The sequence below is a fragment of the Chiloscyllium punctatum genome, chromosome 12 (assembly GCF_047496795.1).
Source record: "Chiloscyllium punctatum isolate Juve2018m chromosome 12, sChiPun1.3, whole genome shotgun sequence".
Lineage (NCBI taxonomy): Eukaryota > Metazoa > Chordata > Chondrichthyes > Orectolobiformes > Hemiscylliidae > Chiloscyllium > Chiloscyllium punctatum.
The window spans coordinates 1225314-1249194 of record NC_092750.1 but is presented as its reverse complement, the minus strand read 5'-3'; the positions used below and the strand labels follow the sequence as shown (position 1 = coordinate 1249194).

Sequence of the window (23881 nt, the reverse complement as noted above, 5' to 3'; positions counted from 1 at the left end):
CCCTGAAACAATGCTGGAGGTGAAACTGATCTTGGGCAATAACACAAACCGGGCAATAGTCAATCACCAGCTTGCTTCATGCTCCACACTCATTAACGTTAATCAGAAAAGCACTAAGCACTAAGCATAGATTTAAGGTCAAAGCCAAAGGTTTAGAAGAGATGTGAGGAAAAACATTTCTGTCCGGGGAGTGGTGGGAATCTGGCATTCAATGCCCATTTCTGCAGTAGAGGAAGAAAGTCTCATAACATTCAAGAAGTATGTAGATGTGCACTTTTGATGCCAAGGCATACAAGCCTATGGGCCAAGTGCTGGGAAATGGGATCAGAATCGTTAGGTGATTGTTTTTGACCAGTGTGGATGCAATTAGCCTTTTTTTCTGTATAAAATGTCTCTATATTCTAAATAGAATTCCAGCCTTTATTTCAAAGACCAGGAGTATTAAAAACAGAAAGATTTTATTTAAAAAACACATATAAGGCACTAGTAAACCACAGCTGGAATAGTGTGCACAGTTCTGGGTCCCATTTCTAAGTATATACCAGCATTGGAGGCTGTCCAGGGATCTTCACTATGTGTCTGGAGGGATTGTCTTTGTGTAGTTTGACTCAGTACTCATTGGAATATACAAGAATGAAAGGCAATGTGGTGCTGGAAAAGCACAGCAGGTCAGGTAGCATCTGAGGAGCAGGAGAATCGACGGTTCGGGCATAAGCCCTTTCTGATGACAGCCATCTACAGTCCTCACTTTCTCCAAGAATGAAAGGCAACCTTATTGAAATATACGAGATTATTAGAGGATTGACAGGGCAGATACAGAAGAAAAAGATTTACTGCATATGCTGAAATCTGTACTGACAACAACAAATGCTGGAGATCACAGCAGGTCAGACAGCATCCATGCTCTTTCTCCATAGATGCTGAAGGGCTTTATCCCCTCTTTAAGGTGAGTTTAGGATCAGAGGACATCATCTCAGAATAATGGTCACACATTTAAGGCAGAGATGGGGAAGGTGGGTATTCCTCTCTCAGAGGGGAGTGAATCTGTGAAATGTTTTTACCACGTGGGGCTGTCGAGTCTGGGTCATTAAGTATATTGAAGGCTGAAATAGGCTTTTTTAATCCGTGAGGGGATTAAAGGTGAAGACAGGACAGTGGAGTGGATTATCAGATCAGCCATGGTGCAGCAGATGGGCTGAATGGCCTGCTTCTGCTCCCATGTTTTATGGAATGGAGGGAAGTTACCTGAGGATGAATAAAGCGAGTAGGACCTGGGACTGTGATGAGATTTAAATGGTCTGAGACACAAGGTGAAGCATTAATAAATATAGGATGGACTTGATGGGCTGAACGGCCTCGAATGGGACACTATCTTTAATTGGTGCAGGCTGATGCAATACACTGTCACTCCGATTGGTGGGTCATACCAAGATCGATCATCTTGGACAAATCAGAAATAAGAGCGTCATCCTGTCGGCGCGTGATTGGTCAATCTGCGTGTTGCTCACGGCCGGCAGTGGGCGGGGATCGGAAGGCGAAGCTGATTGGTCAGATTTGAAGAGGCTCGACCACAGTCCAAGCGGCTATTGATCAGCTGCGCCAGAGTGGGCGGGACACTCCTATGCACTACTTCGGGGAATGATTGGCCAGATTCTGAGGAGGTGGGATTCTGTAGCGGGCAGTGATTGGTTTGTCTTAGGAGGCGGGAACATATTGTGTGCAGCGACTGGTCACATCGAGGGGGCGGGCTTTTGTTGTGGGCAGTGAATGGTCAATCCCAGGAGCGGAACCGTGTAGCGGGGCGGTGATTGGCTCGTCGCCTCGGGGGGCGGGCCTTGCCGCTGTGCTGGGCGGGGCCTGTGAGGGCAGGGTCAGGGTCAGCGCGGGGTCAGAGTGGATAATGGCGGCTCCGGTCTCGGCCTCGGCCCTCGAGCTGCTGTGCGGCATCGGCCTGAGTGAGCAGAAAGCGAAAGAAACCCTGAGGAACCAGGCGCTGAGCGGCCTCCTCCTCCAGGCCATCGAGCAGGTGGGAGCGGGGAGAGGGTCCCGGGGAGGGATGGGAGAGCTCCCGGGCCGGGGACCGGGGGGACCGGGGGGGCCGCGGGGGACCGGGGGGGCCGCGGGGGAGCCGGGGAGACCGGGGGGAGCCGGGGACCGGGGGGGCCGCGGGGGACCGGGGGGGCCGCGGGGGACCGGGGGGGCCGCGGGGGACCGGGGGGGCCGCGGGGGACCGGGGGGGCCGCGGGGGACCGGGGGGGCCGCGGGGGACCGGGGGGGCCGCGGGGGACCGGGGGGGCCGCGGGGGACCGGGGGGGGCCGCGGGGGACCGGGGGGGCCGCGGGGGACCGGGGGGACCGGGGGGGCCGCGGGGGACCGGGGGGGCCGCGGGGGAGCCGGGGAGACCGGGGGGAGCCGGGGACGGGGGGACCGGGGGGGCCGCGGGGGACCGGGGGGGACGCGGGGGACCGGGGGGGCCGCGGGGGACCGGGGGGAGCCGGGGACGGGGGGACCGGGGGGGCCGCGGAGACCGGGGGGAGCCGGGGACCGGGGGGGACCGGGGGGACCGGGGGGAGCCGGGGACCGGGGGGCCGCGGGGCCGCGGGGGGCCGGGGCGCGGTCATGGTCATGAGCCGGGGCGGCGGGGAGGGATGGGAGAGCTCCCGGGCCGGGGGCCGGGGCCTTACCGCACGGACAGGGGCCCTTCAGCCCATCGAGTCCTGTGCTAGATACAGATGTAATCCTGTTTCCTCGTCCTTGACATCTCGGAGACAGATCTATGTAGGTCTTAACCCTGAGTGTTTCTGCCTCTCCCAGCCGCCTACATCTCCTACTGTCCCCTCACCCTCCATCTGTGCCCCTCCACCAGCGGGAAATGTTCCTCCTTGTCTCTCGTGATTTTCGGTAGGAGTGAGAGAGACAGGCTGGTTGTCATGGGGGACTTCAACTGTCTGAATATTGACTGGATTAGTGGTGCTGGAAGAGCACAGCAGTTCAGGCAGCATCCAACGAGCAATGAAATCGACGTTTTGGGCAAAAGCCCTTCATCAGGAATAAAGGCAGTGAGCCTGAAGCATGGAGAGATAAGCTAGAGGAGGGTGGGGGTGGGGAGAGAGTAGCATACAGTAGTTGCAGTGGGAGAGGGACTCCCTGAGATTCTTGTAGACAGAGGAGGAAAACTTCTTCAAGGCAGGCATCCTTACAAGACACTACAGTACGACTACTATAGATGGGTCAGTTTTTGTCCAGTGTGTGCAGGAGGGCTTCCTGACACAGTATGTAGACAGGTCTACAAGGGGCAAAGCCACTTTAGATTTAGTACTGGGTAACGAGCATGGCTGGGTGTTAGATTTGGAAGTAGGCGAGCACTTTGGAGACAGCGATCACAATTCTGTCAGGTTTACTTTAGTGATGGAAAGGGATAGGTGTACTCCACCGAGCAAGAGTTATAGCTGGGGGAAGGGAAATTACGATGCAAATAGGAAAGATTTAGGAAGCATAGAATGGGGGAGGAAACTGCAGGGAATGAGTGCATTAAAAATGTGGAGCTTATTCAAGGAAAAGCTCCTGTGTATCCTAGATAAGTATGTACCTGTCAGGCAGGGAGGAAGGTATAGAGCGCGTGAGCCATGGTTTATTAAGGAAGTGGAATCCCTGGTCAAGAAGAAGGAGGCTTATGTTAGGACAAAATGTGAAAACTCAGGGCGCTTGAGGGTTACAAGGAAGTCAGGAAAGACCTAAAAAGAGAGCTCAGAAGAGCCAGGAGGAGACATGAGAAGTTGTTGGTGGATAGGATCAGGGTTAACCCTAAGGCTTTCCATAGGTATGTCAGGAATAAAAGAATGACGAGAGTAAGGTTAGGGCCAATCAAGGATAATAGTGGGAAGTTGTGTGTGGAGTAAGAGGAGATAGGGGAAGCACTAAATAAATATTTTTGAGTGTTTACTATAGAAAATGAAAATGTTGGCGAGGAAGATACAGAGTTACTTCCATCTAGACTAGAAGAGATTGAGGTTCACAAGGAAGAGGTATTAGAAATACTGTAGAGTGTTAAAATAGACAAGTCCCCTGAGCCGAATGGGACCTATCCTAGGATCCTCTGGGAAGCAAGGGAAGAGATTTCTGAGCCTTTGCATTGATCTTCAAATCATCATTGTCTACAGGAATAGTGCCTGAGGACTGGAGGATAGCAAATGTGGTTCCCTTGTTCAAAGAGGGTAGTAGAGACAACCTTGGTAATTACAGATCAGTGAGTCTCACTTCAGTTGTTGGTAAAGTGTTGGAAAAGGTTATAAGAGATAGGATTTATAACCATCTAGAAAAGAATAATCTGATCAGGGAAAGTCAGCACAGTTTTGTGAAGGGTAGGCCGTGCCTAACGAATCTTATTGAGTTTTTTGACAAAGTGACCAAACAGGTAGATAAGAGCAAACCGGTTGATGTGGTGTATATGGATTTCAGCAAGGCGTTCAATAAGGTTCCCCACAGTAGGCTATTGTACAAAATGTGGAGGAATGGGATTGTGGGAGACATAGCAGTTTGGATCAGTAATTGGCTTGCTGAAAGAAAACTGAGGGTTGTAGTTGATGGAACATGTTCATCTTGGTGTCCGGTTACTAGCGCAAGGGTCAGTGTTGGGTCCACTGCTGTTCGTCATTTTTATAAATGAAATGGATGAGGGCTTAGAAGGGTGGGTTAGTAAATTTGCGGACGATACAAAGGTCAGTGGAGTTGTGGATAGTGACAAAGGATGTAGTAGGTTGCAGAGACACAGATAGGATGCAGAGCTGGGCTGAGAGGTGGCAAATGGAGTTTAATGAGGACAAGTGTGAGGTGATACACTTTGGAAAGAGTAATCGGAATGCAAAGTACTGGGCTAATGGTAAGATTCTTGGGAGTGCAGATGAGCAGAGAGATCTCGGTGTCCATGTACACAGATCCCTGAAAGTTGCCACCCAGATTGACAGGGTTGTTAAAAAGGCATACAGTGTTTTGGCCTTTATTAATAGAGGGATTGAGTTCCAGAACCAGGAGGTTATGCTGCAGTTGTACAAAGCTCTGGTATGGCCACACTTGGAGTATTGTGTACAGTTCTGGTCACCGCATTATAAGAAGGATGTGGAAGCTTTGGAAAGGGTTCAGAGGAGATTTACTAGGATGTTGCCTGGTATGGAAGGATTGTCTTACAAGGAAAGGCTGAGGGCTTTGAGGCTGTTCTCGTTAGAGAGAAGGAGGTTGAGAGGTGACTTAATAGAGACATACAAGATAATCAGAGGGTTAGATAGGGTGGACAGGGAGAGCCTTTTTCCAAGTATGGGGACGGCAAACACGAGGGGACACAACTTTAAAGTGAGGGGAGATAGGTATAAGACAGATGTCCGAGGTAGTTTCTTTACTCAGAGAGTAGTAAGGGTATGGAATGCTTTGCCTGCATCAGTAGTAGATTCACCAAGTTTAAGTGCATTCAAGTCGTCATTGGACAGGCAAATGGGCATACATGGAATAGTGTAGGTGGGATGGGCTTCAGATTAGTATGACAGGTAAGCACAACATTGAGGGCCGAAGGGCCTGTACTGCGCTGTAATGTTCTATGTTCGTGTCTATGCCCCTCAGAATTCTCAGTTCAACCAGTCCCTCAGCTCTGAGGCAAACAACCCCAGCCAATCTTCAGAGCTGAATCACTCCGTGGATTATAAGAATGAACTAATACAGAATATAAAGACAGAAAGCAAAACCTTCTATAAATATATAAAATGAGTAAGAGTGCATAAAGTAAACGTTGGTCCTTTAGACAATGAAAGGGGGATTTAGTTATGGGATATGAGGAAATGGCTGAGGCATTGAACAGGTATTTTGTGTCAGTCTTCACAATGGTGAATGCTAATAACATGCTAGTAATTGCCAAAGAGACAAAGGTAGGTGAGGACCTGGAAGCAATCATCATTATGGAACAGGAAGTGTTGGGCAAGCGAATGGAGCTGAGGGTAGTCAAGTTGCCTGGACCTGATGTGACGCATCCCAGGGTACTAAAATAGATGGTGGGAGAATTAGCAAATGCACTTGTAGTAATTTTCAAAAATTCACTGCGCACTGGGGCAGTTGCAGCAGGTTGGAAACCAACAAATGTAACTATATAAAAACTGAGCTAGACAAAATGTGGGAAATTATAGACTGGTTTGCTTAACTTCTGTAGGGGGAAGGTGCTTGAGTCTATTATCAAGGAAGAAGTAGCAGGGCATCTCGGTAGAAATTGTCCCATTGGGCAGATGCAGCATGAGTTCATGAAGCGCAGGTCATGCTTAACTAAGCTACTGGAATTCTGTGAAGACACTACGAGCATGGTGCTCAACAGGGACCCAGTAGATGTGGTTGTAGAGATTAACAGCACAGAAACAGACCCTTTGGTCCAACCCGTCTGTGCCGATCAGATGTCCCAACCTAATCTAGTCCCACCTGCCAGTGCCCAGCCCATATCCTTCCAAACCCTTCCTATTCATATACCCATCCAGATGACTCTTAAATGTTGCAATTGTACCAACCTCCACCACTTCTTCAGGCAGCTCATTCCATATGTGTACCACCCTCTGTGTGAAAAAGTTGCCCCTTAGGTCTCTTTTATATCTTTCCCCTCTCACCCTAAACCTACGCCCTCTAGTTCTGGAATCCCTCACCCCAGGGAAAAGACTTTGCCTATTTATCCTATCCATGCCCCTCATAATTTTATAAACCTCTATAAGGTCATCCCTCAGCCTCTGGCACTCCAGGGAAAACAGTCCCAGCCTGTTCAGCCTCTCCCTATAGCTCAAATCCTCCAACCCTGGCAACATCCTTGTAAATCTTTTCTGAACCCTTTCAAGTTTCACAACGTCCAGAATCGCACACAATATTCCAAAAGGGTTTAGATGGAGAGGAATTTAAGTATGTACAAGAAAACTTTCTGATTCAGTATGTGGATGTACCTACTAGAGAAGGTGCAAAACCTGACCTACTCTTGGGAAATAAGGCAGGGCAGGTGACTGAGGTGTCAGTGGGGGAGCACTTTGGGGCCAGTGACCATAATTCTATTAGATTTAAAATAGTGATGGAAAAGGATAGACCAGATCTAAAAGTTGAAGTTCTAAATTGGAGAAAAGCCAATTTTGACGGTATGAGGCAAGAACTTTCAAAAACTAATTGGGGGCAGATGTTCGCAGGTAAAGGAACAGCTGGAAAATGGGAAGCCTTCAGAAATGAGGTAACGAGAATCCAGAGAAAGTATATTCCTGTCAGGGTGAAAGGGAAAGCTGGTAGGTATAGAGAATGCTGGATGACCTAAAGAAATTGAGGGTTTGCTTAAGAAAAAGAAGGAAGCATATGTCAGGTATAGACAGGATAGATCGAGAGAATCCTTAGAAGTGTATAAAGGCAGGAGGAGTATACTTAAGAGGGAAATCAGGAGGGCAAAAAGGGGACATGAGATAGCTTTGGCAAATGGAGTTAAGGAGAATCCAAAAGGTTTTTACAAATACATTAAGGACAAAAGTGAGAGAACAGGGCCCCTCAAAGATTAGCAATACGGCCTTTGTGTGGAGCTGCAAGAGATCTGGGATGTCCTAAATGAGTATTTTGCACAGTGTTTACTGTGGAAAAATGTATCTAGATTTCTCAAAGGCATTAGACAAGGTGCTGCACAAAAGGCTGCTGTATAAGATTAAGATGCAAGGTGTTATGGGCAATGTATTAGCACCGATAGAGGATTGGTTAACTAATAGGAATCAAAGAATGCGGATAAATGAGTGATTTTCTGGTTGGCAATCGGTGACTCATGGTGTGTCTCAGCAATCCGTGTCGGTACTGCAATTGTTCACAATTTATGTAGATGATTTGGAGTTGGGAACCATGTGTGTCAAAGTTTGCTGATAACACTAAGGTGAGTGGTAGAGCAAATTGTGCAGAGGACTGTGCAATTTTTGCAAAGGGATGTAGTTTAAGTGAGTGGGCAAAGGTCTGGCAGATGGATTACAATGTTAATAAATGTGAAGTCATCCATTTTGGTAGGAATAACTGTAAAAAGGATTATAACATGAATGGTAAAAGAAATTGCAGCATGCTGCTGTGCAGTGGGACCTGGGTGTCCTAGTGCATGAATCACAGAAGGTTGGTCTGCAGGTACAATAGGTAATTAAGGAGGCAAATGGAATTTTGTCCTTCATTGCTAAAGGGATTGAGTTTAAAAGCAGGGAGGTTAGTTGCAGTTGTACAGGGGTTGGTGAGGCCACACTTGGAGTACTGTGTGCAGTTTTGGTCTCCTTACTTGAGAAAGGATGTACTGGCACTGGAGGGGGTATAGAGGAGATTCACTTGTTTGACTCTGGAGTTGAGGGACATGGTTTATGAGGAGAGGTAGACTAGACTGGGATTATATTCATTGGAATTTAGACGAATTTTGGGGGATCTTATAGAAACACCAAGCAACTCCTCGTGAGCTCCCTCTAGCAGATCTTATTCTAATATTTCTTTTAACAGCTCCACACTTTTAAATCTAAATACTAAGGCTATAAAATTACTCATGTTCTTTTCTCTAACTTCAAATGATGTGATCTTGTTCACATTGATCTTGCTCTGTGCACCTCCTGTGCAGTGTAATCTGTATGCCTTACTCTGTCTAAGCACCCTATGATCTATATGACCTTTCTTACTGTGATCTGCCTGTGATACTCACAAACAAAGCTTTTCACTGTATTTAGGTACACATCACTACAATAAATTAATGTATTCTTATGAGAACTTAGCACACCATAAAATACAAGTGCTGGAAAATGGGATATGAGTAGATGCATGTCCGACCAGCACGAACATGATTGGCTAAATGACCCCTCTCAATGCTATAAATACCCTTGATATAAACAGTTGCAGCATTAGTGAGAACTGCTCTCACTGAGACCCTAACCTCTCACCAGGTCAACCAGATGCTGAGTCAAATGCCCTAGTCTCCTACAGCAGACTGTAATATATCCCTAACTGTACATGCTTCACTCCCCAAAATTCAATCATTTCCTTCCCCCAAATCTTGTGCCTTTTGGTTCTTCGGAAGCAACTCGTGAACTTACTGTGCCATGTTCCCGACTTCCATTTAAAACCAATCCCAGCTCCTGATTCTTTCACCCGCTGGATAGTGTGAGGGAGTATGTCAACCTCGCACATTGACTGCAGGATTTTCTCTGTCCTCTGGGGTAACTGATGAAACACAAAAGAGACCGATGCCTTTACAAAGTAAGGTAGGGGAGGAGAGTGCAATTAATTGGCGAGGTCTTTCATAAAGCTGGCACAGTCATGATGCGCTGAATGGCTTGTCTCTGTGCTGTCAAATATAGGGATTTCTGGGTCTAAGTCAGTTTAGTATTAGATGAGATCTAAAAGTTTTGGAAGGATGAAATAATGTAAATTTTTATAATCATTATTGGGTTGTGAGCATCACTGTCCAGGTCAACATTGATTAGGATTGTGGAATGGTTGTAACACAGGAGAAGGCCATTTGATCCATTGTGTCTACACTAGACCATCACCACCACCATCCCCCGTCCCCAACCCAATTCACCATTTCAGACATTTAAAAAATGTAGAAAATTTGAGGCCACAGAAGGAGGCCATTCTGTGCATCGTGTCGTCTTGCTCTTGCAGAAGGTGCTAATAAGCTTCCTTCTTGAACCACTGCTGTGCTTGGGTGAAGGGACACCAACAATGCTGTTAGGGAGGGAATTCCAGGATTTTGACCCTGTGACAGTGAAGGAATGGTGATATGTTTCCAAGTCAGGTTGGTGAGTGGCTTGGAGGGGAACTTGCAGAGGATGAAATTCTCATGTATCTACTGTCCATGTCCTTCTTGATGGAAGTCGTCATGGGTTTAGAGGTTGCTGTCTGAGGAGCTTTGGCGAATTCTGTGAGAAGATTCAGCCAAAGAAAGAGGGAAAAGATTGCTAAGTAACAAGTTGTCAGTTGCAGTAATTGTGTATTAATATGAAAATGGACATATATATTTGAGGAAGTATGTGTGAGCTGTGAGCCTATTCTTTGAGTCATTCGTAGTTGGTTAGAGCCTGAGAGCCTAGACTCAAACTCAACCAAGATTGACACTTGGAAGGCACAGTGCCTGCCATCACTGCGGAGGGAGTGCCGCGCTGTTGGCGGGGAGGGAGTGTCGCACTGTCGGCGGGGTCAGTGCGGGGGCGTGTCGCGCTGTCGGCGGGGTCAGTGCAGGGGGGGGTGCCGCGGGGTCAGTGCGGAGGGGGGTGCCACGCTGTCGGTGGGGTCAGTGCGTCCTTTTCAGTGTGTAAGGTACTGAACCATCCTTTGAAGAAATCTATGGGAGATCTGGGCGCTGCTTCTAGTAAACAATATCAGCAAAACCAGAGTTTGCAAGTGTTGATTTGAGTACTCTTTGTGGGATGTGAGGCAGCTTGCTGTGTGAATTGATCACAGATGTTTGAGCATTAACAGTGTTGTAAAAATACAAATTAGATTTCAATTTTTTTCGTTATGTTAGCTTTGGGAATGAATGCTTTTCTCAAATGGAGATAATATGGAAGCAACAATCAGTTTAAGTGCTCAGCATTTTCGTAACATTAGGTGATATCACTATCAATTTTAGAACTGATTAAATTGCAAAAATGTTTACAAATTTTTAAGTTCGGGTGAAAATATTTATGACAGCTAATCAGTTAATGCATTGAATACTGTCATAAATGGTTCTGTCAAACTAGCTTTTACATGGTATAATTGTTTATTACATTTCATAAATGTCAGGAAGATTGAGAAGAAAATACAGCTGTGAGTTAATGAAGGAGAAATGTGTTAAATGATATTGGGGTAAGAATTTTAAAGGAATAACAAGAGCCAGTAACTGATAGAAAGCAAGCTGGCCATGGTAGTAAGAATGGGGTCAGTATTTGTGTTTTCTGAGAGTCCCATTTGGTTTTCCATGTGTTGAGGGCAGCCTGATATCTCCAGGAGTTAATTGAGGGGGAAACCTTTTAATTTCCAGATGTCCTCCCAAATCATAGCTTGCTCTGTCTCTCTTTTCAACACCAGGCACAAGCGATTTTGGGTTCTACGCCAGACAAAGCAACAGGTACACTTCTGTATAATGCAGCCACTCGGCTCAAGGACCAGACTCACCTGGGCTTCCTGGTCCAGTACATTGCAAAAAAGGAAGTGACCTCAGACCTACAGCTCAATGGTAAGGTCAACCCCTGGCCTGGGAATTATTTTCTTGAACAAGCTCAGTCTGTCTGTCTGCCTGCTTCAGAAAGCTGATTGGTAAAATGACTATTAACTATGCAGGCTATGTGCCTCACTCCGACTACATCAGCTGTTGGTGATATGTTGTTGTAGATGAATTTCTTCTGCATGTTCTGACAAAAATCTCCTTGTGAATGACTGCGGGGTGCTGTAATGACAGAAAATATGAATCTAATCTGCAGGAGAGCCCAATAGTAGTTGTATCTAACAAACTGCTTGTAATAATTAGCTTCTAATCATCTCTTAGATATCAGATAAAAGATTAAACTCTTTAATAAACACAGAGTGCTGGAGAAATTCAGCAGGTCTGGCAGCAACTGTGGAGAGAGAAACAGATCTTATGTTTTGAATTCAGTGCAACAACTCTGAAAGGGTTCAGAAAAGATTGACAAGGATGTTGCCAGGGTTGGAAGATTTGAGTTATAGGGAGAGGCTGAACAGGCTGTGGCTGTTTTCCCTGGAGCGTCAGAGGCTGAGGGGTGACCTTATAGAGGTTTACAAAATTGAGGGGCATGGATAGGGTAAATAGACTAAGTATTTTCCCTGGTGTCGGGGAGTCCAGAACTAGAGGGCGTAGGTTTAGGGTGAGAGGGAAAAGATATTAAAGGGACCTAAGGGGCAATGTTTTCACTCGAGGGTGGTACTGGTGTGGAGGAGCTGCCAGAGGATGTAGTGGAGGCTGGTACAATTACAACATTTAAGAGGCATTTGGATGAGTATATGAATAGGAAGGGTTTGGAGGGATATGGGCCGGGTGCTGGCAGGTGGGACTAGATTGGGTTGGGACATCTGGTCGGCGTGGACGGGTTGGACTGAAGAGATTAAAACAATGACTGCAGATGCTGGAAACCAGGTTCTGGATTAGTGGTGCTGGAAGAGCACAGCAGTTCAGACAGCATCCAAGGAGTAGCGAAATCGACGTTTCGGGCAAAAGCCCTTCATCAGGAATAAAGGCAGAGAGCCTGAAGCGTGGAGAGATAAGCTAGAGGAGGGTGGGGGTGGGGAGAGAGTAGCATGGAGTACAATGGGTGAGTGGGGGAGGGGATGTAGGTGATGATAGGTCAGGGAGGAGAGGGTGGAGTGGATAGGTGGAAAAGAAGATAGGCAGGTAGGACAGGTCATGGGGACAGTGCTGAGCTGGAAGTTTGGAACTAGGGTGAGGTGGGGCAAGGGGAAATGACGAAACTGTTGAAGTCCACATTGATGCCCTGGGGTTGACGTGTTCCGAGGCAGAAGATGAGGCGTTCTTCCTCCAGGCGTCTGGTGGTGAGGGAGCGGTGGTGAAGGAGGCCCAGGACCTCCATGTCCTCGGCAGAGTGTGAGGGGGAGTTGAAATGTTGGGCCACGGGGCAGTGTGGTTGATTGGTGCGTGTGTCCCGGAGATGTTCCCTAAAGCGCTCTGCTAGGAGGCACCCAGTCTCCCCAATGTAGAGGAGACCGCATCGGGAGCAACGGATACAATAAATGATATTAGTGGATGTGCAGGTAAATCTTTGGTGGATGTGGAAGGCTCCTTTAGGGCCTTGGATAGAGGTGAGGGAGGAGGTGTGGGCACAGGTTTTACAGTTCCTGCGGTGGCAGGGGAAGGTGCCAGGATCGGAGGGTGGGTTGTAGGGGGGCATGGACCTGACTGGGTAGTCACGGAGGGAACGGTCTTTGCGGAAGGCAGAAAGGGGTGGGGAGCGAAATATATCCCTGGTGGTGGGGTCTTTTTGGAGGTGGCGGAAATGTCGGCGGATGATTTGGTTTATGTGAAGGTTGGTAGGATGGAAGGTGAGCACCAGGGGTGTTCTGTCCTTGTTACGGTTGGAGGGGTGGGGTCTGAGGGTGGAGGTGTGGGATGTGGACGAGATGTGTTGGAGGGCATCTTTAACCACATGGGAAGGGAAATTGCGGTCTCTAAAGAAGGAGGCCATCTGGTGTGTTCTGTGGTGGAAACTGGTCCTCCTGGGAGCAGATCCAGTGGAGGCGGAGAAATTGGGAATACGGGATGGCATTTTTGCGGAAGGTAGGATGGGAAGAGGTGTAATCCAGGTAGCTGTGGGAGTTGGTGGGTTTGTAAAAAATGTCAGTGTCAAGTCAGTCGTCATTAATAGAGATGGAGAGGTCCAGGAAGGGGAGGGAGGTGTCAGAGATGGTCCAGGTAAATTTGAAGAGTCTGTTTCCATGCTGTACATCTCTATGACTCGATGTTGCATAGATTTTTTTAAAATAACCTTGGCAGAGGCCCATTGCAAAGGACAGAATTAAACTCATTTGGACACTCTGCCCATATCTTGATCTGAAATGTGAGTTTTCACCAGTTGCAGTCAATGGCCTTGATGCTCTGAAAGAAAGATTTGCATTTATTTGGAGTTTTTACACAGCCACCAGACCCCTCAAACTCACTACAATCAATGAGGTGTGTGTGTGAATGGTGGGGAGAAGTGGCGCAGGGTGCTTTGGGTGCAGTGAGAATTTGACTGCTCTTCCTAATGTTAAATGATCATTCAGCCCTTTGATGGAATTCTACCATTCAGCCTATTAATCTGTCTTGAAATATCCAATGACCCATCCTCCATGTGCCTCGGGGATAGTGAATTCCAAAGTTCCACCATCCTCTGAGTGAAGACATTCCTCCTCCTATCAGCCTGAAATGGCTTCCCCATGCTGAGAGACTCAGCAACGAGGGAAACTGTCACACGCTGATACCTTTGAACTTTGTGCTGGTCTTGTTTTGACTTCCCAATGACATCCTTTATTGTCTTAATTCTTGCGACAATTAGGGTTTTTAAAACAAGTCCGTTAGAGACTTTGCCTTTTTGTCTTTCCCTTGGACTTTCTTCTTCCTGTTTCATTTTCATCTCTCCTTTTGCACTCACTGACCCAAAACATTAGCATCCAACCAGTCAGAAACTGACTTTCTTCATGTAGGAGGGAGATTAATTCACTTCATTTTGTCTCTTTCAATTAGCTTCTCTCGATTATATTAAAAACCATCAGCTGGGTCCAATCGACAGTGCAGACTTTGAGAGAGAATGTGGAATTGGAGTGGTGGTGACACCGGAACAGATTGAGGAAGTGGTGAGTGGACTCAGCCCATCCTGTTGCAACACAAAATCTGCAGGAAATGGGTGTCTCTTCTCAAATCCTAAGTATAATCAGCTTTGGTCGCTTGTGACAGCATCTCAATGTGTGGCTTGCTGCCTGCGTGTGGGGTTGCTGGAGGTAATATTGGCTCTGACCCATGGATTGATTCTTGCTGCCAGGTGATGGGTGTATTTGAATGCAGTGGGAGTCCTTTAATGTGTCAATGCTCTCCTCAAACCACAGCACAACTCTAATTCACAATTGCCTAGAAGTCTTCAAAGTAATCATTTGTTCTGGGTGGCATGGTGGCTCAGTGATTAAGTGCTGCTTCACAGCGGCAGGGACCCGGTTCAGTTCCGTCCTTGGTTGACTGTGTGAAGTTTGTACATTCTCCCCGTGTCTGCGTGGGTTTCCTCCAGGTGCTCCGGTTTCCTCCCACAGTCCAAACATGTGCTGGTTAGGGTGCATTGGCCATGATAAATTACCCCTAGTATCCAGGGATGTGCAGGCTAGTTGGATTAGCCATGGGAATTGCAGGGTTACTGGGATAGGGTAGGGGAGTGCTTCTTGATGGGATGCTCTTCAGAGGGTCTGTGTGGACTTGATGGACCAAATGGCTTTCTTCCACACTGTAGGGATCCTATGATACTGTTTGGACAGTTCTTTCAATCTAATGTGCCTGGAGCTTCATAGGAATGTGTATGGACAGTATTTGACACCAAGTCACACAATATTTTAACGGTCAGGGTAGGAAACCCTTGGTTGGGAAATAGCATTTATTGCCTCTCCAAACGAGGGAAGAGAAACAGAGATTTAGAGAATGACTTTCACACAATTAGAGGCATAGTATATGCTGCAAAATATATAATTTAAATCCCTGTTTTCACAATGTTGGGTAACCACAGGTACAAAAGATAAGGCTGAAAAAGTGTTGAGTGGATGATCTACCTCTGCCTCCTTCTGAGGTCTTGGCAATTCAATAGAAGCACTGGATGTTGCAAAGGCTTTCAACTTTGACAACATCCCGGCGACAGTATTGAAGGCTTGGGCACCGGAATTTACCATTATGCTAAATAAACGGTTCCAGTACAGCCACAGTGCTGTTGTCTGCCCAAAAATTGACATGATTACTCTGGAATGTCCAATACACACAATGAAGAATCCAACCCAGTCAAATTGTTTATATTGGCAATATGTTCCAGTTTGTGCTCAAGTGGTAAGTAACACATTAAGCAAGTACAGGCAATGACCATTGCCAACAAGAGAAAATGTTACAAAGCTGAAGTTCCATTATCCATATCCTAAGGTGGCCTTTGACATGAAACTGACCTGAATGAGCTGTATAAACATCCGGCTACAAGAGCAATCCTGCAATGAATAACTTTCCAAAAGCCGATATGCATTCACAAGACACTGGTTAAGAGTTATTGAATGCTCTGCACTTGCCTGGATAAGTGCGGCTCTGGAAATACATGGAAAGCTTGGCACGTTTCAGGATAAAGCAGCCCCCTTGATTTTCACTGTATCCACAAACATTCAATTCTACATTTGCTTTACCACTGACTGCAGATGCTGGAGACCAGAATTGAAAAATGTGGTGCTGGAAAAACACAGCAGGCCAGGCAGCCAGGCCCGGGGGGGGGGGGGGGAGAGGAGGGGGGGGGGGGGAGGAGGAGAGGAGGGAGGAGGGAGGAGGTGGGAGGTGAGAGAAGAGACTCCTCAAGCATTGAAATATTAAAAATAAATTAACATTTCAACTCCTCTGGAACTATTGATAAGTCTTTCTTTCTTTATTACTATGCTGTTACTTAGCTTAATTCCACTGCTGTATTATCCCTGATGCAGCTTCAATTCCTTCTTGCCGTTAATTTTTAAACTTCCAAAACTTAACTACTTTTCCACTTGCTGTGCTCCAGCACTCTGTTCTGGGATTAATAACTCTTTATTCAAGAATATATGATTGTTTTAAACTCCTTTTTGTAGGAATGCTGCTTAGCATATTACTCCATCAAAAGAGAGCTCACCATTTTGAGGCTTGAAATATATGCTTCTCAGATGACTTCCAGCAGAGATTAAAATTTAAAACCAGGATCTGAAATGTTCTCTAGCTAGAAGCCGTGTGTTACTTCATCCTCCTTGGAATTATGGGTCAGATACAGAAATTGCTGGAGAAACTCAGCAACTCTGGCTGCAATAGTGGAGGGAAAGCAGAGTCAACATTATGGGTCCAGTGATCCTTAGAACATAGAGCACAGGACAAGGCCCCACGGCCCACCACGTCTGTGCTGATCATGCTATTCTAAACTAATGCCATCCGCCTGCGCATAGTCCATATCCCTCTATTCTCCGCTTGTTAAGCGTTTTAAATGATTCTGTCGTAACTGCTTCTACCACCTCCCCTGGCAGCACGTTCCATGTACCTATTACCCTCTATGTAAAACTCCTCCATCAGAACTGATGGCTGCTTTCATCACAGCCAACCTATTTTCACCCATTAATGGTCCCCATTAGCAGATTTTCTTTCTCCCTGGCTCTCCATTATCCTTCCCTGTCCAACTGCTGTTTTCTCTGTTGTGCTCCATCTTCACCTATTGTTTACTCCTTGTCTTCCCCATCCCACCCCCTATCTTTAGTATAGATGATGTGGAGATGCCGATGTTGGACTGGGGTGGACAAAGTTAACAATCACAACACTAGGTTATAGTCCAACAGGTTTGTTTGGAAGTACAAGTGCACAATCCTTTATCTGAAATGCTCGGGACCAGCTGGTTTTCGGAATTCAGAATTTTTCGAATTTCAGAATAAGTGACAGTTTGATAATTTTAAATCTTACCAAACAGCAGACTCACTGAGTAACGGGCCACCCCCAATGTTGCATCTGAGTGACACATTCAGTGGGTGGGGAGTTGGGTTAACTGTTTGTATGCCAAACGACCTTGTTAATAAGATTAAAAACTTCACGGAGAAACCGTTGGATTTTGGAGCTTTTCAGATTTTGGATAGCGGGTTGTCTACCTGTATTACCTTTCAGAGTGCTGCTCCTTCATCAGGTAGCTATGGGGCAGGACCAAAGATCAAAGTGTGATGCAGTTGAAATAATGTATTGAACAAACCTAGATTGCTGTTAAGTCTGTCATCTTTTAGAATGGGTTGCAGGTTTCTGTTCATTAATGTGGATAAGTGAGAGTCTTTTTCCTAGGATGACATTTGCTTGTATGAGGGGGCATAGCTACAAATTGAGGGGTGATAGATTTTAGACAGATGTCAGAGGCAGGTTCTTCACTCAGAGAGTGGTAAGGACATGGAATGCCCTACCTGTCAATGTCGTTAACTCAGCCACATTAGGGAGATTTAAACAATCCTTGGATACGCACATGGATGGTGATGATGGCATAGTGCAGGGGGATGGGCTTAGATTAGTTCACCGGTCAGTGCAACATCGAGGGCCAAATGGCCTGTTCTGTGCTGCATTCTTCCAGGTTCTGTGTGTAAATCCCAGAACTTCTTTTAAGTCACATTCCCAAGATAACTTAAATTTTTATTAAAAAATGTGACATCTCACCGCAGACAATGCATTAAAAGTGTGAGGTTAGAGGCTGTCTGTATCCCAACCTTGAGTCAGACTGGTTCTAAAGGAGGAATTTATAAAATGTTACATGGATTGTTTTATGATCCTGCCCCACTAGTCCCCTGATGAACGAGCAGTGCTCTGAAAGCTAGTACTTCCAAATAAACCTGTTGGGTTATAATCTGGAGCTGTGATTTTTAACTTCAGTATATATAACCACAATTTCTTAGCCACAGTTGGTTCTGAAAGAGGGTTACTGGATGCAAAACATTGTCTGTGCTTTCTCTGCACAGATGCTGCCAGACCTGCTGAGTTTCTTCTGGAAATTTGTACTTTTAGTTTGGATTTCCATCATCTGCAGTTGTTTGCTTTTTGGACTGATAGGTGTTGTTTTTAAAAGCTAATTGTTAACTTTGAACAAATAAACAAGCCCATATGCTTAATTTAGAATTTCAAGAATCCATCCCTGCACTAAACCAACAATAAATCACTCAGCTCCTCCCAACACCTCAAGGGCAATTAGGGATGGGCAGTAAATGGCTGAGCCAGTGATACTTACATCCCAAGAAAACACTTTTAAAAATCCCAATTTTCTCAAGGTTCTGATTGCAAGAAATCTTGGCATTCCGATTCTGAGTTCATCCAGCAGTGAGACAGCATCTTTTCAAATACTCCACACCCAGTAGTTAAAGAACAACCTAAAAATTCAAGTATGTCTGTTGTTTGAGATTGGGGTCCTTGTGTTGTGGGTCGTATTGATATGGAATCTCTTTGTCATTAAAATAAATGATGGGAGGTGAATAATAGCTTCATGCCTGCAGTGTTTCTAATATAGACATTCCTTTTAGTCAACAGGAGTATGTTTTAACCTTCTTATTCTGTCCTTATTAGGTTGAAGCAACAGTCAACAAGTACAGAAACCAGCTCATGTTGGACCGATACCACTTTAATATGGGGCTAATAATGGGTGAGTGTTAGGAAATCAGAAAAGCCACTCAGCCTTTCATTCTCTCCAGCTTTTCTTACAAACAACCTGATAGTTGTAAGTTTGCACACTAAGCTATAAGGTTTGTTCTCAGATGTTTCTTCACCATACTAGGTAACATCATCAGTAAGCCTCCGGTGAAGTGCTAGTGTTATACCCCGTTTTCTATTTATGGATCTTGGTTTCTTAGTGTGGGTGATATCATTTCCAGTTCTTTTTCTCAGAGGATGGTAGATGGGGTCCAAGTTGATGTGTTTATTGATGAAGTTCGGTTAGAATGCCATGCCTGTAGGACTTCATGTGCATGCTGCTGTTTAGCTTGGCCTAGGATGGATGTGTGGTCCCAGTCAAAGTGGTGACTACCATGCCAAGGGGAGAGGATGCTTCACTGGGTCCACACTGAGGCTGAGTATCCAAGTCTGCGCTGAGGTTGGAAGTTCAGGATGTCACCAAGAGGAAAGAAAAAGAATAAAAATGGACGGAGCGGATGAGTTGCAGATGATGAGATGATCTTGGAAGAGATGTGTGAAGATGGCATCTCCTCTGGATGACTGGGGTAGTCAATAAAGTCAACCTTCTCACCAAGCTAGCATTGTTATGTGAGTTTTTGAAAATATTGTGTGGCTGCTGCTAGTTCCTTTGCTCTGTAACCTTGAAAGACATGTCTGTTGGGAATCTCAATCACTTTGAGACAATGTGGGACCATTGAAGTACAACAACAGATGCTACTAAATGCCCTGACCCTGAAGAACAAGGCATTGCTACAAGGGAAATGGGAAATGATTCCTTACTTCATTGAAAATACCGTGTCCTGCACCTTGTCTGGATGGTATTGGTAGGGTTCAGATGCTTGTCACTTGTAGAATGAGTATAAAGCAGGAAAAATGAAAAGATGTCTTGATGCTGATCTGTAGCAACATGCAGTCACCTGTATCAAGCTGCTTGAAAGGGTGTTGAAAGAGCAGTAGCAAGGGCTGTGGGGCTAATAGCTTTCTCAACGAGCCAGCACAGACACAATTGACTGAATCTCCTGGGGACGCAGGGAGATAATGAAGAAAGAGATCAATCTGAGACTGGTACAGTTGAGAACAGAAGCGAGTCAAACAGCTAGGGCTGACGGGGACAAAGCGGAGAACAAGGTAGGATTGATAAGTTAAATTGCATTTTTTCAATTCAAGGGGCATAACAGGGAAGGCAGTGAACTTAGGGCATGGTTTAGAACATGGGACTGGAATATAACAATTACAGAAACATGACTCAGGGATGGGCAGGACTGGCAGCTTAATGTTCCAGGATACAAATGCTACAGAAAGGGAGGGAAGAGAGGAGGGAGAGTGGCATCTTAGATTAGGTTAGATTAGATTACCTACAGTGTGGAAACAGGCCCTTTGGCCCAACAAGTCCACACCGACCCGCCGAAGCGTACCCACCCAGACCCATTCCCCTACATTTACCCCTTCACCTAACACTAGGGGCGATTTAGCATGACCAATTCACCTGGCCTGCACATTTTTGTTTTGGATTGTGGGAGGAAACCGGAGCACCCAGAGGAAACCCACGCAGTCACAGGGAGAATGTGCAAACTCCACACAGTCACCTGAGGCGGGAATTGAACCTGGGTCTCTGGTGCTGTGAGGCAGCAGTGCTAACCACTGTGCCGCCCACTTTGATCATGGAAAGCATTACAGCTGTGCTGAGGGAGGATATTCCTAGAAATACATCCAGGGTACTTAATTGGGTTGAACTGGGAAATAAGAAAGGGATGATCACTTTATTGGAATGGTATTATAGAACCCCCAATAGTCAGAGGGAAATTGAGAAACAAGCTTGTAAGGAGATCTCAGCTGTCTGTAAGAATAATAGGGTGGTTATGTTAGGGAATTTTAACTTTCCAAACATAGACTGGGACTGCCATAGTGTTAAGTTTGTACAAGAAAGTTTCCTGATTATATGTGGATGTACCAACTGTAGAAGGTGCAAAACCTGACCTACTCTTGGGAAATAAGGCAGGGCAGGTGACTGAGGTGTCAGTGGGGGGGGGGGGGAGCGCTTTGGGGCTAGCGACCATAATTCTTATTAGTTTTAAAATAGTGATGGAAAAGAATAGACCAGAGCTAAAAGTTGAAGTTTTAAATTGGAGAAAGGCTACTTTTGACGGTATTAGGCAAGAACTTTCGAAAGCTGATTGGAGGCAGATGTTCGCAGGTAAAGGGACGGCTGGAAAATGGGAAGCCTTCAGAAATGAGATAACAAGAATCCAGAGAAAGTATATTCCTGTCAGGGTGAAAGGGAAGGCTGGTAGGTATAGGGAATGCTGGATGACTAAAGAAATTGAGGGTTTGCTTAAGAAAAAGAAGGAAGCATATGTAAGGTATAGACAGGATGATAGAGTGAATCCTTAGAGGATAAAGGCAGTAGGAGTATACTTAGGAGGGAAATCGGGAGGGCAAAAAGGGGACATGAAATAGCTTTGGCAAATAGAATTAAGGAGAATCCAAAGAGTTTTTACAAATGCATTAAGGACAAAAGGGTAACTAGGGAGAGAATAGGACCCCTCAAAGATCAGCAAGGCGACCTTTGCATGGAGCAGCAGGAGGTGGGGGGGGATATACTAAACAAGTATTTTGCATAAGTATTTATTATGGAAAAGAACATGGAAAATATAGAATGTCGGGAAATAGATGGTGACATCTTGAAAAAATATCCATATTATAGAGGAGGAAGTGCTGCATGTCTTGAAACGCATAAAAGTGGATAAATCCCCAGGACCTGATCAGGTGTACCTGAGAACTCTGTGGGAAGCTAGGGAAGTGATTGCTGGGCCTCTTACTGAGATATTTGTATCATTGATAGTCACAGGTGAGGTGCTGGAAGCCTGGAGATTGGTCAACATGGTGCTAGTATTTAAGAAAGGTAGTAAGGACAAGCCGGGGAACTATAGACCAGTGAGCCTGACATTGGTGGTGGGCAAGTTGTTGGAGGGAATCCTGAGGGACAGGATGTACATGTATTTGGAAAGGCAAGGACTGATTAGGGATGGTCAACATGGCTTTGTGTGTGGGAAATCATGCCTCACAAACTTGATTGAGTTTTTTGTCATGGAATACAGGGAGAACTCGCCATTTGGATACAGAACTGGCTCAAAGGTAGAAGACAGAGGGTGGTGGTAGAGGGTTGTTTTTCAGACTGGAGGCCTGTGACCAGGGGAGTGCCACAAGGATCGGTGCTGGGTCCTCTACTTTTTGTCATGTGCATAAATGATTTGGATGTGTGCATAAGAGGTATAGGTGGTAATTTTTCAGATGACACCAAAATTGGAGATGTTGTGGGCAGCGAAGAAGGTTACCTCACATTACGATGGGATTTTGATCAGATGGGCCAATGGGCTGAGAAGTGGCAGATGGAGTTTAATTTAGGTAAATGCGAGGTGCTGCATTTTGGGAAAGCAAATTTTAGCAGGACTTATGCACTTAATTGTAAGGTCCCAGGGAGTGTTGCTGAGCAAAGAGACCTTGGAGTGCAGGTTCATAGCTCCTTGAAAGTGGAGTCACAGGTAGATAGGATAGTGAAGAAGGCGTTTGGTATGCTTTCCTTTATTGGTCAGAGTATGGAGTATAGGATTTGGGAGGTCATGTTGTGTCTGTATAGGACATTGGTTAGATCACTTTGGAATATTGCGTGAAGTTCCTTGCTATGGAATGGATGTTGTGAAACTTGAAAGGGTTCAGAAAAGGTTTATCAGGATGTTGCCAGGATTGGAGGATTTGAGCGATAGGGAGAGATTGAACAGGCTGGGGCTGTTTTTCCTGGACCATTAGCAGCTGAGGGGTGACCTTATGAAGGTGTATAAAATCATAAGGGGCATGGGTAGGATAAATAGACAAAATCTTTTCCCTGGGGTGGGGGATTCCAGAACTAGAGGAAATAGGTTTAGGGTGAGAGGGGAAAGATATAAAAGAGATCTAAGGGGCTACTTTTCCCCGTTGATGGTGGAGCGTGTATGGAATGAGCTTCCAGAGGAAGTGGTGGAGGCTAGTGCAATTGCAGCATTTAGAAGGCATCTGGATGGGTATATAAATAGGAAGGGTTTGGAGGGATATGGGCCGGGTGCTGGCAGGTGGGACTAGATTGGGTTGGGATATCTGGTCGGCATGGACGGGTTGGACCGAAGGGTCTGTTTCCATGCTGTACATCTCCATGACTATGTGGTCTAACTGAATAAGTAAATTCTTTGAATCTAACTAGATTGAGAATGGAGTTAACAGCTCTTATAACAATCACAAGAAACGTCTGAATTGCTGAGTTTGTGAGGAGGGGTTAATGTTTGTGATTTGTCTCTCCCAGGTGAAGTGAGAAATAAACTGAAGTGGGCAGATGGGAAGATTATCAAAAATGAAGTGGATCTCCAGGCAAGTGCTGCAGATTGTTCTAGTCAGTGAATTTGAACTATTTATCTTGTGCTCAAACCAATGCTCAGTTTAACATCCTACCTGGAAGATGACAGGCCTGACAGTGCCATCTCCCACGCTGCGTTGTGTTATTGATGCTGTTTGAGTAGGCTTTGATCTCTCAATCTCCAGACTCATGGGAGGGAGGGGGAGAGAACAAGAGAGTGAGCAAGTGCTGCCCACTCAGCTACAGCTGATTGACAACCTGATTCAGTTCTCATTCCCTGATAATAATTCAGTAACTCCAGTCGCCATGCTTTTTATATGCCCCCTGAGGTTAATGTGATCTCCATGTATTTTAACACATTAGTCGATAATGACAGATTCTTGTCTCTGTTATGAATCCAATATGGACTGTTACTGAGACTACTGTCTGGGTGTTCATTAAAAGCAAATTCCTAAAATACACCAAAAACAGGCGTTTGTACATTTTAAGCTGTCTGTGCAAGAGCGGGGAATTGGAACAAGTTTCTCTCTGCTCTCGGCAGGTAGAAATGTAATGTTCTTTTAGATGCTTGTTTGAAACTTTAACTCTGT

At 45.8% G+C, this 23881-nt stretch overlaps 1 protein-coding gene across 1 annotated transcript in view; it reads left to right on the top strand.

The window, feature by feature from the left end:
* Window positions 1-1875: 1875 nt before the first annotated feature.
* Window positions 1876-23881, top strand: part of qars1 (glutaminyl-tRNA synthetase 1) — an 82775-nt gene continuing 60769 nt past the window's right edge. Inside the window, exons 1-5 of the mRNA XM_072581730.1 lie at window positions 1876-2026; window positions 11065-11212; window positions 14228-14337; window positions 18803-18878; window positions 23241-23305. Coding sequence (XP_072437831.1) covers window positions 1901-2026; window positions 11065-11212; window positions 14228-14337; window positions 18803-18878; window positions 23241-23305 — 525 coding nt within the window. The 5' untranslated portion in view covers window positions 1876-1900. The remainder of the gene's footprint in view (window positions 2027-11064; window positions 11213-14227; window positions 14338-18802; window positions 18879-23240; window positions 23306-23881) is intronic.